The sequence below is a fragment of the Musca domestica genome, unplaced genomic scaffold (genome assembly GCF_030504385.1).
Source record: "Musca domestica strain aabys unplaced genomic scaffold, Musca_domestica.polishedcontigs.V.1.1 130, whole genome shotgun sequence".
NCBI lineage: Eukaryota > Metazoa > Arthropoda > Insecta > Diptera > Muscidae > Musca > Musca domestica.
In genome coordinates this window covers 1555023-1570298 of record NW_026712173.1, presented here as the reverse complement: position 1 = coordinate 1570298, position 15276 = coordinate 1555023, and the positions used below count along the sequence as shown (strand labels likewise).

Below are 15276 nucleotides of genomic sequence, written 5' to 3'. Positions count from 1 at the left end.
CCAAGCAGTTTTGGATGGCCATCCAAAAATATTCAATGTGTGAAATAGTTTGCCAACTTTTGTAGACAAAATACGAAAATGTCCATTCCAGTGACTTTTTGGAGAATTCACAAATACAGGAAAGACGCACATCTGACTATTTCGTTAACGCTGATTTCGTTGAAGAATATAGTCAAATGGCTGTATCTCATATAGATGCGTTTCAGTCAAAAACCAATAATAAGAGAGAGAGAGATTATAGGTCTTTGGGAAATATTGGTTCCAGATCTAGGAAGACCATTTAAGTGCAACATCTACCAATAAATTGGAAATGAGCAAATTAGTTTAAGTTGCTATTATTCGAAAATTAGAGAACGGAACCTGATGGTTTTCTTTTATAATTTGTCACAATATCTTGTGGAATTCTTTCGAGTATCTTGCCTATATAAACTGTATCGTTTATTATAGTGTTGTAGGGTATTCAACGGTCGGCCCCGCTCGACTGTAGCCTTTGCTTACTTGTTTTTATAACAAATTTGCTTTAAATTTCTTTTTATTATCGAAATGAACGTATATACCTACATATGTATGTAGAGTGCGACATATACACGAATTATGGCGGAATGACGGGCTAAAGCACATCACAGTTTGAACTGCTTATAAATTGAATGAACGATTTAAAAAAAAAATTTTCTTAGTATGTGCATATATTCAACTTTACCGTTTAGCGGTGGAGATTTCATATGATATTTCTTGATTTTAGCTTAAAGCTGAACCCAACATACCAGGAATAATATTATACAAATATTTTGTCAGAACATTTTTCAACAATGCTTGAGAAACACTTATGTTGCCCAAACTTTTGGAAAATATGTCCCTTGTTGACAAATTTGTTTTGATTTTTGTGAAAATTGTCAGCTTAAAATTGCTTTCTTTTAGTAATCTGCGATATATACAGGGTAAGATGAAAAAACTGCAATCAACTGCATATCTAAGCCAATCGTCCGACAGCTGGTAAAATTATACCAGTGACAGCTCATTATATTGTTTACAAGCGTACAAAGCATTTTGGTTAGAATTTTCCAGAAAAAAAAAGTTATTCTTGATGGAATTCAAGCGTGATTTCTTTATATTTGGCTAGAATACCACAGATTTTGGTGAGAATTTTCTAGAAAAAAAGTTATTCGTGAGGGAATTCTTTATACTTGGCTAGAAAACCACAAGTGGCTATCGTTAGAGCACTCCAGCATTTAAATGTGAATAAATCTTTTGTGTTTCGTACCATTGCTCGCTACCGTGATACTGGTAACGAAACAGCAACATCAGCAGAAATGGTTCGAAAAGAAGGAAACCCGCGTCGCGGTGCCCGAAAAATGGCTCGTGAGCTGAACATATCGCAAAATTCCATTTGGCAAATATTGAAAAATGAGCTCGGGCTAAAGACATTGAAATTTCAAAAAGTGCAAGAACTTACACCGCAACAGAAAGAATATAGATTCAAAAGAGCTGATTCGCTTATCCCAAAGTGGTTAACTGCCGAATTTGGTTTTCTCCGAAGAGAAAACATTCGTCAGCTGAAAATGTGCAATGTCGGTAGGCAACCAGAACTCAAGCGCCGGTCATGGTAATGGCGTGGTCGTTCTCCACTCGCATTAATCGACCGTGTCATCAGAATAAATGCCGAATATTATCACGAAAATATTCTGGAGGGTGTATTAAAGCCTTGGACACGCAATCATTTTGGCTGCAGACCTTGAACATGGCAACAGGACTCAGCACCATCGCACTCATCACGCGCCTCCCAAGAATGGTTAGAAAAGGAGGTTCCTCGTTTCATTTTTGAGTGCACAATAGCCACCAAAATCTCCGGATATCAATCCGTTGGACTAATGTGTCTGGAGTATTTTAGAAAGCAAGGTTGGCACTAAAAAGTACAAAGTGTTGATCACCTCAAGCAAGTGATTTGCCGAGAATGGGCCAAAATGCCGCAGAGCAACATTCGAGCAGCGTGTGACGGTTTCATTGGCCGTTTGAAGGCCATAATTCGTGCCAAAGGTGACCAATTCGAACAAATGTAAACGTATTATAAAATTTGATGCTATTTTCGACATTGTTTGCTTTCATTCAATAAAATTAAAAAAAAAAAAAAAATTATGGTTTTTTTAACTCACCCTATATGTTTCAGAAGTATCGACCGATAATGAATGATATTAAGAGATTTCGGATAATATTTTGACCAGTGCGCAGATTTTCTTATTATCACTCGGGAGCGAAACTTGCTCGCGAGCAGGATTGCTCGTTTGTTTTGTGTAGTCACTCCTGTTTGAAAAATTAGAGTGAGGGCAGAATCGCTCAAATAGAACAAAAGTTGCTTTAAGAGTGAAAGTGAGTGGATATATATATTCGAGCGAATTTTTCGGTGACTGATTGGAACACGTCTTTGAAAATTTCCCATAAAAACTTGAAAATTGTTCAGCATACTCTCGTGCGGTTTTAGTTAGAATTTGAGATCTTCAATAAAAATTTCGTAAATAAGACCATTATTTTAATTGATTTAAATTCAAATTCAATCAAATTGAATCTAATTTCTTGTTTAATTGTTTAATTTCTGAATTCTACGGTTATTATCTAAACAACTGCTATCCGATTTGAAAAATATAATAATATTTTCTAACATTCAAAATCTTGATATTTGTAAAAACAGTTCTCCATTAAAGTAGTGTTTTAAAACTCCGATTTCCAATTAGCAATTTCATACACACTAATATCTAATCCCACCGACTTTAATACGATTTCATTTCAACGCTCATTAAAAAATTGTTGCAAAAATTTGCATGACATCTCCAAGCTATAACCATATACCATACCACAAATGCCTAAAGAAGAAGACATAATAAATTTGCCAATAAAAAAAGACTAAAATTAGAAAAAAGTTCAAATCTAAACGAATAAATCGTGCATAATAACACGAAATTATCATAATTTTCCACAACAGAAAACATGAATAACCAATGAATGACTAAATGGGTGGATGGATGGATGACTGAAAGAAAGCTGGCAATTCTGCTACTCCACACACAAATAATGCAAAATAGAGAAACACATTATTGAAATGAAATATGGAGTCATATTAAAACTGAAAAAAGCTACCCAAACAACACACAACTTCACAACACAATTGCATTATTGCAGTAATACCACAACTCTTCCGAGGATGAAAATGATGATGATGATGCCGGTGGTAATGGTGATCACAAAAAAAATGGATGACAATAGAAAAGTGATTAAAGGAAATGGGTAGGGGAGAAAAACTCCTAAAGTCAAACATGATTATCCGGCCACCACACTGTTGTTTAACTTGCCCGACTGTCAGTCAGTTGGTCGGTCGGTCGGTCGAGCATGGCCCCATATCTAACAAAGTTTTATTTTTCTGCGCTCTATGGCTATTGTTACAATTCATTGCAGCATATCGGTCAAACTTTCTGACTATCTGTATAAACTGACATAGTTTGTAGAGTGGGAAGGAAAATATGATGGTACGTCAAATCAAATCCATAATAAACAATTTTAAAGTTGTTTGCATTATGCAGATATTGTTGAGAATAAACCAAATACGGTCACAATATTTAAACTTAGCCAAAAAAAAGGAATAAACGGAAATGAGTAGGAAACACGGGGCATTGGATTTATTTTTAGCTATCTGGTAAAATTATTTGTACATCTTCACAATTTTTGATTGAGAAAAATTACAAAGGTGTCTTCTATGATACGGAATTTCGCTCTTCTATGTAAAGGACTTCCGCCCTTCTATGAGAAGATTTACGCTCTTGCAGGAAAATATAAGACCTTCTCGTCTTCTATGGGAAAATGTTGTAATCTTCTGTGAGAATAGCTACCGTCTTTTTTGAGAAGACCCTGTGGCCACCTGAGTTTTCTATGAAAAAATCTTCTGGTCTTCTAGGTGAAAACAAGTCTGGTCTTCTTTGCGAAGACCTTCTGACATTTTTGAGAAATCTTCCTGATCTTCAATAAAAACACTTTTTGGACTGATATGAGAAGAGTCTCCAACGAGAATAACTTTTGGTCTCTCATTAGAAGGTCTTTTGATCGTCTGGCCTTATCTCAGAAAGTTCATTGAGCACTTCCTGTGTTCAGCGGCGAAGCTCACTTTGGGCTAAATGGGTGCGTAAACAAGCAGAGTTATCGTTTTTGGAATGAAGATCTGGACGAAGCATTGCAAAGCTGCTAATAACTCCAGAAAAAGTCAAAGTTTGTTACATCCGATTGGCTGGTGGCATTATTGGACCATATTTATTCAAAGGTGCTGCGAATCGTAAAGTAACTGTGAATGGTGAGCTCTATCGTGAGACGATATTCAACTTTATTCTGGTCCAAAATGGAAAAGCTAGATTTGCGTGACATGTGGTTTCATCAAGACGGTGCCACAGAACGCGTAGCAATGGACTTAATACGAGGTGAATTTGGTAAACATTTAATTTTACTTTGATACCGGTCAATTGGCCACCTATATTGTACGATTTAAAGCATGTAGATTATTTTTTGTTGGGCTATGTTATCGCTATTGTATATACGCTTCAATTGACACATTGGGACATGGACGCACTTACAGGGTGAGATGAAAAACCTGCAACTAACTTCAGACTGCAGACTTCCATTGCCAGCTCATTATATGAAATTATTTTGAAATTCCAAAAAGTGCTAGAACTTATATAGCAACAGAAAGAAAATAGACTCAAAAGAGCTAAAGAGTTGCTAAGATTGGCCGAAAGTGGTGAACTGCCAAATTTAGTTTTTATCCGATGAGAAAACATTCGTTGTCCAGCAGTTTGTAAACAAACAAAATAATCGTGTTTACATGCCAAAGAGCTGAAAATGTGCACATTCGGTTGGCCACCAGAACTCAAGCGCCGGTCATGGTGATAGTGTGGGCCGTCATAATAGCCGATGGTCGCTTTCGGCTCGTATTAATCGACCGTGGCATCAGAATAAATTCCGAATGCTATCACGAAAACATTCTGGAGGGTGTATTAATGCCTTGGGCACGCAAATATTTTGGCCGCAGACCTTGGACATTCCAACAGGACTCAGCACCATCGCACTCAGCAATGACCACCAAAATCTCCGGATACCAATCCGTTGGACTATTGTGTCTGGAGTATTTTGGAAAGCAAGGTTGGCACTAAAAAATACCAAAGTGTTGATCACCTCAAGCAATCGCTTCGCCGGGAATGGGTCAAAATACCGCAGAGCAAAATTCGGACAGCGTGTGTCGGTTTCATTGTCCGTTTGAAGGCCATAATTCGTGCCAAAGGTAACCAATTCGAACAAATCTAAACTTATTCTAAAATTTGGTGCTATTTGCGACAGTTTTGCTTTCATTCAATAAAAATAAAAAAACGTAAAAATTAAAAAAACGTAAAATTATGTATAAAAATAAACCAACTGTCGATAAGATTCGTCCATGGGTCAAAAAAAAATGAATTGAGGAAATTTCTGTAGATTCTGTACTTTGATACTTCATGCATATATTGAATCAAAGAGTGATTCTGACCCAAAAATGATAATGGGTATATTTCCTTCTCTACGTTATTAACAAATGCGCAAAGACATAACATCAAGTGTTGTTGTGTGAAGTTGGGTATAGTACAATATACATTTTTCGTACTTTTTCACACACTAAAGTTTTTTTTTTATTTAAGGAGTTATCCGGTTGAACTCGAAATGAAAGCTGCTTGTATCGGTTTGAATTCCAACCAAACCCAAATCCCTATCTACGTGAACAACATGATATATTTTGCCACAATAAACATGAATAGAATTTTTCAATCAACATCGGTGACTTTTTATGACAATATTCATATTTCTATGTGTTTTCATCCATCAAATTCGAATAAGGCAGCGTAAACTGTATTTACTTTTATCACGATTAAATTTTGGGTATTTAAAATAATCACTTAATTTCTTTATAATATTAGATGAGTCACTCTTTTTTAAAGTTGTTTCCGTGGCAGGAAGATTTAATGAAACACTTGGAAAATATAATTAAATACACTGCTGTAGACCAAAAACACAAATACTTACAATTGTCATCGTGATCCTGTGGTCCATCACAAGATGAGAATATATCGTCCATGTGACATGATCGTTTGGGGTATTTACGATCCAGAGGTGTCACTTCAAAATCCTTAGCACCAATTTCTGATATTCGGCACTGGATATAACCCTCGACGGGATCACGGGCCCACACAAGTTGTGTGTCCATTTTGCGAACTGAAACAAGAAAACACCGAGAATGTTAACAATATAGTTACTAGGCATTACAAAAGATGTTAAAAATGTTATATTTAGTTTTCTAAAATTCCGCTGAAAAACAAAGAAGAATACCAAAAAATGATCAAAGATACTCTGTGGTGGTACAGAGGAAGAAAAAAGAATACAACGAACAAACAACAACTGAGTAGCAGCAGCAGCAAAAAAAAAAATGCCACAAATTGTAATCTTATCAGAGAAATGAATTCAACAACATTGAATGTGGTGTGTATCGTAAGTGTACCTAAGTATCTAAGGTTGTACGTATGTATGTCTGTCTGTATGTCAGTAAATGAAAAGTAATGTCAAGTCTATGACAGGTGACACAGCTGATGAAACAAGAAGTTAAAACCCAGCTACAACACAATCAACAGCACTGTTCGATCAATCTTATTCTTTTCTCTCCCTCTCTCCTGTTTCCTAACTTCTTCTCACGTCATTTCATTTACGTAGATTTTTCATATGTCATTCACTTCTATCCGTTTTATTTTCATTTCGTGTCGCTCTCTTACCGGTAAAGTTTTGTTAAATGAAAAAAGTAAAACAAAAAAATAAACACTACAACAAAATATTTCCTTAAACAAAAAAAATTGTTAACCGGCGAACGTTTCAATTTAGACTAAATGAGCCGCCCGACTCTCGTGTTATAACAACCTACCTACCTACTCTACCCACCACTCACTCCGTCTCATTGGGAAGAGAGTTATTTTTCTAGTGTTTTGACGGGTTTTGTTCTGAGTTTTAATGGGGGATTTTCGTTTCCAAACACACACACTCAATTCGATTGGAGATCCACAGTTTGTTGATATCAAAAACTGGTTGAGAGCAGTTGTCTGCTCAGGTAGTTAGGTTGGAGAAATATATAGAGAGAGAAGTGAATGATATGATGGTTACATTTGTTTTGTTTGGGAGTATGAGATAAAGAAATAAGAGCAAATAAAAATAGACAGTGGTTTCAAAGAGACGTGGCAAATTGTTGGCTACATTTTTTCGTTTACTCAAAATGTAAAAGTTTAAAAGGATTGAATTCTATACTTCAAGGAAACTTCAATTTTCTCATGTAAGTCACTACTATTGTAACAAAGGTAAAAATAGTAGTGACTTGCTTAAACCATTTCTCAAAAGTACTAGAAGCTCTCCTTTTGGAATTATATGTCATAGTTTTGGAGGAATAATTTCAAATTTCGCACCATTAATTGTGTTTTTGAAAATTCTATAAATAAGAGGTAGAATCTGTTCTAATATTTTCGTATGTAGGTCATTATTTGAACGAAGTATCAGATAAAGTGTTATTTATGATATTTAAAAAGTATAAATGTTCGGTTTTTGTATTTTTTGATTCCAAAGCGAACTCGAAAAATTAAAACCTATTCCTTGCATGTTTTTCAAACGTTTTTATTTAAGCTCACTTTCTGAGAATTCTGAAAATCGATGTTAAGATTGTCTTGTAAAAAATCAGTCTAAATTTAACAAGGGTGTGTGGGTACGAAAAACTGCAGTGTGTTTGGTTAAAAAATGTACCAAATAATTAAAAGTATTAAATACTATAATAATAGTAGCATGTACTTAGTGTGGCTAAAGGACATACTTTTATCGTAATAAACATAACATTTAGCACAATTAGTACTGAATAATACACTAAAATTTTTAAATTTGGCATTTAGTATTGCCTGATGTTATAAATTGCTATTAAAAAGTCGTAAATTTTTATACCCTCCACCATTCTATGGAGGGTAAATAGCTTTGTCATTCCGTTTGTAACTTCTCGAAATATTCATGATAGACCCTATAAAGAGTTCAGCTGAAAATTTGTACCTTATGTTGGCTACCGTGGGCCGTCATAACAGCCGATGGTCGCTCTCGGCTCGTATTAATCGACCGTGGCATCAGAACAAATTCCGAATGTTATCACGAAAACATTCTGGAGGGTGTATTAAAGCCTTGGGCACGCAAACATTTTGGCCGCAGACTTTGGACATTCCAACAGGACTCAGCACCATCGCACTGAGCACGCGCCACCCAAGAATGGTTTCAAATGAGGTTTCTCGCTTCATTTCCAGCGCACAATGACCACCAAAATCTCTTAATACCAATCCGTTGGACTATTGTGTCTGGAGTATTTTGCAAAACAAAGTTGGCACTACAAAATACCAAAGTGTCGATCCCCTCAAACAAGCGCTTTGCCGGGAATGAGCCAAAATACCGCTGAGCAATATTCGGGCAGTGTGTGACGGTTTCATTGGCCGTTTGAAGGCCATAATTCGTGCCAACAGTGACCAATTCGAACAAACCTAAACCTATTCTAAAATTTGATGCTATTTCCGAAATTTTTTGCTTTCATTCAATAAAATTTAAAAAAAATATATATGGCGTTTCGCTTAGTTGCAGGTTTTTATCTCACCCTGTAATAGCACCTCTTGATTTTCTGTATTTGAAATTTTCGGTTCAATTTCCTGTATATTTGATATTTTGAGTCGATTCTGGGTAGATTAACTTATCCTAAAATATATATTCAATATACAGATAGCTTCCATGCAATTCCATTGAATTCTTAATTCCATGGAATTCTTAATTTTAAATTTCATTCAAGTTTTCAGAGTGGTGGTTTAAAAAATATATATTTTTCTTGTTACCCTATAAAAAATTATATATCATTTATGGAAATCAAAATTATTTTTCACTTTTGAGTGTCTCCAAACCACTGTGCTTGTTGACGTTTTTTTCATACTGAGATTAGCCTTTTGCTTTCGTCATCATATTTGTTTTACTCCTGAGCTATTTTACATACGTTTGTGTTCTCTCTTTTCATAACAACAAATAAACTTCAATAGAAATGCATTTCATAGGGCGAGTTTATGGAGATTTTTATGGTCGTTGCTAGCTAGACGGAAAGATGATAGCCTATAAAAATTCTCTCAAAAAATCATTATAACTATTTCCTATAGATTTCCAGAAAATGAGAATGGCCACGATCAAAAAAAGCATTTGCTACTATAAATAAAAAACCGCTTTGCTCTTCACAAAAAGAGTTTTTATTCAACTCTTTTTTTTTGGAACGTCACAGGTCTACGTGGAGCAGAGTTATGTGCCGCGGCGAGTGAATCATAGTTCTTTGCCGTCGTTGGTAGTACACTGGAAACCCATTAACCTAAACCGTTTCACATGATAACAGGGCAGTAAATGAAAAGAAAAAAACAAAAACAAAAATTAAGAACAATAATAATGTTTTGACGCTTTGTATTGCTCTTTTGTTTAAACATTAGACCAACAACTGTTTGTTTCCATTAATTAAAGTTTTCAATTTTTTTTTGCGAAGGCCATTTCTCTTCAATAACACGTAGCAAACACATTTTAACGATAAGAATAATTTATTTAGGTTTGGTCTTCCAAATAGCCCGAAGAAATTAAAGGGAAATTATGGGCTTAAATTTTGGAAATAAAATTTATTATCTCTTAGAAAGAAAGTGTTTGAAATGGTAACCTATTATTTGGTTATAATATTAAAAAAAAGTCGTAAAGCATGTGTTATTTAAGTCAAGCCTTAAAGGTTCTTGGGCAATAAAAATTCGTTAAAGAGAATTTTAAATTGTGTCGATAATAAAGTCAAAGTATGAGTGCATTTGAACCTCAATTAATAATTCTCTCTAAAATTAACCTTATGTTAATAAAGAACTTTGAAATGAAATATATTGTATAGTATTCGTTTGAAAGATCACAACTTGTTATTTAACTTAAATATGAACCTTGTGTAGGAGTATACAGATATTTTAGACCATAGAGTAAAATGTCATTATGCCCTCAGCCATATGACTGGAGGGGTATAGATATAATTTGATATGTAGGTACGGCCAAAACGTACCCTATCAAAATAACGGTTTTAGACCCCAGGAATCGTTGGACCAAATCAGTCTGGCTGGTGCCAAAGATGACTCTCGAAATGAGTATCCGATTTGATCCAAACTTGGTACATCGTAATATCATCGATCCACTTCTTCTGCTGCCTCCCCAAAAATGTCGAAATTTTCCAAAAAAAAAAAAAAAAAAAAAAAAAAAAAAATATATATATATATATATATATATATATACATATATATATATATATATATATATATATATATATATATATATATATATATATATATATATATATATATATATATATATATATATATATATATATATATATATATATATATATATATATATATATATATATATATGTATATAGGGTGAGATTAAAAACTGCAACAAAGTCAAAATTTTACTTTAATTTATTTATTTTAATTTTTTCCTTTTTTTTAATTTTAATTGAATGAAAGCAAAAATGTCCATTCCCGGCGAAGCGCTTGCTTGGGGCGACCGACACTTTGGTATTTTTTAGTGCCAGCCTTGCTTTCCAAAATACTCCAGACACAATAGTCCAACGGATTGATATCCGGAGATTTTCGTGGCCATTGTGCGCTGGAAAAGAAGCGAGGAACCTCATTTTGTAACCATTCTTGGGTGGTTCGTGCTGAGTGCGAGGGTGCTGAATCCTGTTGGAATGTCCAAGGCGGCCAAAGTGTTTGCGTGCCCAAGGCTTTAATACACCCTCCAAAATATTTTCGTGATAATATTCGGCATTTATTCTGATGCCACGATCGATTAATACGAGCGGAGAGCGACCATCGGCTGTTATGGCGGCCCACACAATCACCATGGCTTGCGCTTGAGTTTTGGTGGCCAAGCGAAGGTGCACATTTTCAGCTGACCTCTTTGTTTGTTTACAAACTGCTGGACAACGAATGTTTTCTCATCGGAGAAAACCAAATTCGGCATTTCACCACTTTCGGCCAAGCGAAGCAATTCTTTGGCTCTTTTGAGTCTATTTTCTTTCTGTTGCGGTGTAAGTTCTTGCACTTTTTGAAATTTTAATGGCTTTACCCCGAGCTCATTTTTCAAAAATTGGGGAATGGACTATTGCGATATGTTCAGCTCACGAACCATTTTTCGGCCACTGCGACGCGGGTTTCGATCAACTCGCTTATTTACTTTTCGAACTATTTCTGCTGAGGTTGCTGTTTTCTTTCGTCCATTTCCTTCAAGTCGGGCTACGCTACCAGTATCACGGTAATGAGCGATGGTACGAATGTGCACAAAAAGATTTGTTCACATTTAAATGCTGGAGTGCTCTAACGATAGCCACATGTGGTTTTCCAGCCAATTATAAAGAAATCAGACTATCACGCTTGAATTCCATCACGAATAAATTTTTTTCTGGAAAATTCTCACCAAAATGCTTTTGTACCCTTGTAAACAAGGGTAGTGGCTTAGTAATGACAGCCGTCTGGTTGCAGTTTTTTCATCTCACCCTGTAGTTATTTTACGGCTGCTAAAATTTCAAAACTTGGTGCCAAATGTGATGTGTGATATTTCTTTGTTAAAATAATGGGTTGATAAATATAGATTTTTCATGAGAATGTTTGCTGGGATTTTCTTAGATATTTATTCAATTATTTTAAATTGGGCGCCACATTTGTGGGAACTACAACCAAATGTGATTGATCTTTGTTTGGCGCATAAAATTCAAATGACAGGTGATAAGAAAAAGATGTCGAATGGTTTTCAAAACATTTTTTAAAAAATGTTGCTAAATTATTTTACATAGACCTACCCGATTTTCGTTGAGAGTTTTAAGCTGACTTAACTGGCTAAACTTTGTTTTTTTTCTTTCAATTTTCACGAAAAATATAATTTGCAAATTTCACACATTGCACATGCATTCCAGAAAAAGTCATAATGTGGTCACGAGAGGAAAGTATTAACACCAATCTTAATGTTTGAAGTTCAACAAAGCATTACCAACCAATCATATTGACCTGGTTGGTGGTGCAGTTGCCATGTCGGCGAAAATGCAAAGAGTAGACAAGACGAAAACCTATAACTAACCTTGTCATGGAAATCACAGTAATTAGACAAGCAACTACAGTAAAACCTTTCAATGTAGCCTGCACTTCATTTTGTTAGAAATCAAGACAGACAGGTTTGTGATATAAACGATTTCAACTCGTTTTAATATAAATCGATCTGATCTTTGGGAAATAGTGATTGAATTCAGAAAATATAACTTTTTAACAGTATATCACAAAATACCATTAAACCAATTCCGATTGCGGAGATCGATTCCAAATCTCGGTAAGTTACATGACTAAATATTCTCCGTAAAATATCTAGTGGAAGCAAAAATACGAATAAAGTTTCCTTAACCAATTCCGATTGCGCAGATTGATTAGAGTTAGTTTCCATTACCAGCTTAAATATTCTCGGTAAAATGAAACGAAAAAAGTTGCCTTAATGTGCTCCGTATGAGTTTCCACTCTATTTTGCTCATATTTCATAAACAACTCCCCACAAAGTCATCTAAAACCAGTAAAGAAAGTCTTAAAGTCGGGCGGGGCCGACTTTATGATACCCTACACCACTTTGCTGATTTAGTAGAGCTCAGCATAACAATTAAAAGTTTTTATAGGAGAATTCAATCATACACGCTATTATTATAATTATAATTTAAAGTTCAAAGGACTAAATATGCCGATGCATTTGTATCTTTTAAATTCGGACTTGTTTTGCCCAATTGGTGCACAATTAATTTGAAATCGGATAAAAATATATATGGGAGCTATATCAAAATCGGAACCGATCTCCATAAAATTTCGCCAAGATATTTCTGAGCTGCATTTCATATATTTCCCTGAATATCCTTGTTACGGAGTGCATATTACGGCTGTGGGTAACAAATATGACAAATCGGATGAACAGTATATATGGGAGCTATAGCTATATCTGAACCGATCTTCACCAAATACCAACTTCTAGACTCAGTTCGGTCGTATATGCCAAATTTCATCCAATTTGGGCAAATATTAGACGTTTGGTGCACAATCAAAGGTAAATCGGACGAAGTTATATATGGGAGCTACATCCAAATCTGAACCGATCTGGATAAAATTTAGCAAATGTATTTCTGAGCTGTATTTGATATATTTCCTCAAATATTGTTGTTACAGAGTGCATATTACGGCTGCGAACGACAAAAATAGAAAATCGGATGAAAAATATATATGGGAGCTATAGCTATATATGAACCGATTTCGATCAAATTTGGCATACTTATTTTCAGGCTTAATTTGGTTGGATGTGCAAAATTTCATACTATTCGGGCTGATATTACACGTTTGGTGCACAATAAAAGGCAAATCGGACGAAGATATATATGGGAGCTATATCCAAATTTTGACCGATTATCTCCAATTTCAATAGGGTTCGTCCTTGGGCCAAACAAATGATTTGTGCCAAATTTCATCTGGATAGGGCAATAAATGCGATCTGTACTTTGTTTACAGGAATACATGGACAGACGGACGGACGGACGGGCAGACGGACGGACGGACGGACATGCATAAATCGACTCAGAATGTGATTCTATGCAGATCATTAAAAGGAACTATGGGACTATCTTGTTTCCTTTTGCCTGTTACAAACAAATGCACAAAGACATAATACCCTGACCACCTTGTGGTGTAGGGTATAATAATCTATGGACATTTAATATGCTTATGCATGCATGAGAAGTTTTTTGATATGTTGTCGGCTGGTCATATGTCTTGGATTTTGAATGAAAAAAAAAAAAACTGACACTATTTTAAGAATAGAAAGAAGTTGGCTTCATTAGTGTCTATGGCGACGACGTTAAGTGCAAAAAAAGTTTGTTTTGCATTATGGCTTTAATAACATGCAATGAAAGACATACATGTATCTATTATTTTTTTAGCGACACTTTAAGGTTTAAAGTTACGACAGGTTGATTTTAGAAGGCCGTGAAGGTAAAACAGTATAACTTCAAAGCTTCGAATGGAGAATGTAAGAAGTTTTATAACAATGTACAAAAGAACAATGTTTTGAAGAAAAATACGAATTTCTTGTATTTGGGTTGAAGTTATTGTTTAAGAAGCGAATAGCCTAATGGGGATGGTGGTGATAAATATTTTGGAGATATGTATTTCCAAAATCTTTGTAATGAAAACAAATTTATTATATGGAAAAAAAAATAATTGAAGTCAAAGTTTACCATATATATATAGGGACTATACCAAAAAGTGGACCCAAGACAAATTTTTAAAATCAATGATTCTTAAAGTAATCCTAAGTTCTCCATGAATTTTCAAAACTATATGCTAAATGTTTTGAAATATACCTCAAAGTATTGGGGTCCCCTTGTATATGCTCAAGGCCATATAAAAGTCTTAGAAAATAAACATCCAAAATTCTTTTGGAGTTTTGATCCACAAACCGAATAATGTGAAATATACAAACCGGGCAGTCTATTGGAGAGTGAAATTAAAAATAATGGGACGCGAACTTGGAAAGAGTGCTAAATTTGCCGATAATTTTTTTTGAATACCGTCTGTCTGTCTGTTGTAATCACGCTATCTAGTCTAGTAGGTTATGTTCGGAAAAAGGGTAGGTTAAGTTCGTATCACCATTACATAACGTATCACCCTCAATATTCAATATTTTTATGATTTTATCGACATTATAAACCGGAATTGTTTCAAATTTCGTAAGGGGTACTACGGAGGCCGTATGCATATGCAGGTCCACGTCTTCGTATAGCTACCATATAACGATACCTCCTGATATTCGACATTTTGATGATTTTAGCGACGTTATTCACTGTCATTATCTCAAATTTCGTATTAGAAGTTCGTAATGGATACTTTAACCTATGATAGAAAATCGTATACCCCATATATAAGGTGAGCTGAAAAAACTGCAACCGACTTCAGACTGCTGTCACTTCGAAGCCACTTGTCCGACAGCTGTAAAAATTATTCCAGTGACAGCTCATTATATTGTTTACAAGCATACAAAAAACATTTTGTGAACGGAGAAAACACTAACATCAGCAAAAATGATTCGAAAAGTAAA

The 15276-nt window shown here is 34.9% G+C and overlaps 1 protein-coding gene across 4 annotated transcripts in view; it reads right to left on the bottom strand.

Moving 5' to 3' along the window:
- The window catches only part of LOC101897251 (myosin heavy chain 95F), a 60486-nt gene that overhangs the window by 15732 nt on the left and 29478 nt on the right, over positions 1–15276 (bottom strand). For all 4 annotated transcript variants that reach the window (XM_059118770.1, XM_011297152.3, XM_011297156.3 and 1 more), the window contains one exon: positions 6082–6270. In XM_059118770.1, the coding sequence (XP_058974753.1) occupies positions 6082–6270 (189 nt within the window). The remainder of the gene's footprint in view (positions 1–6081; positions 6271–15276) is intronic.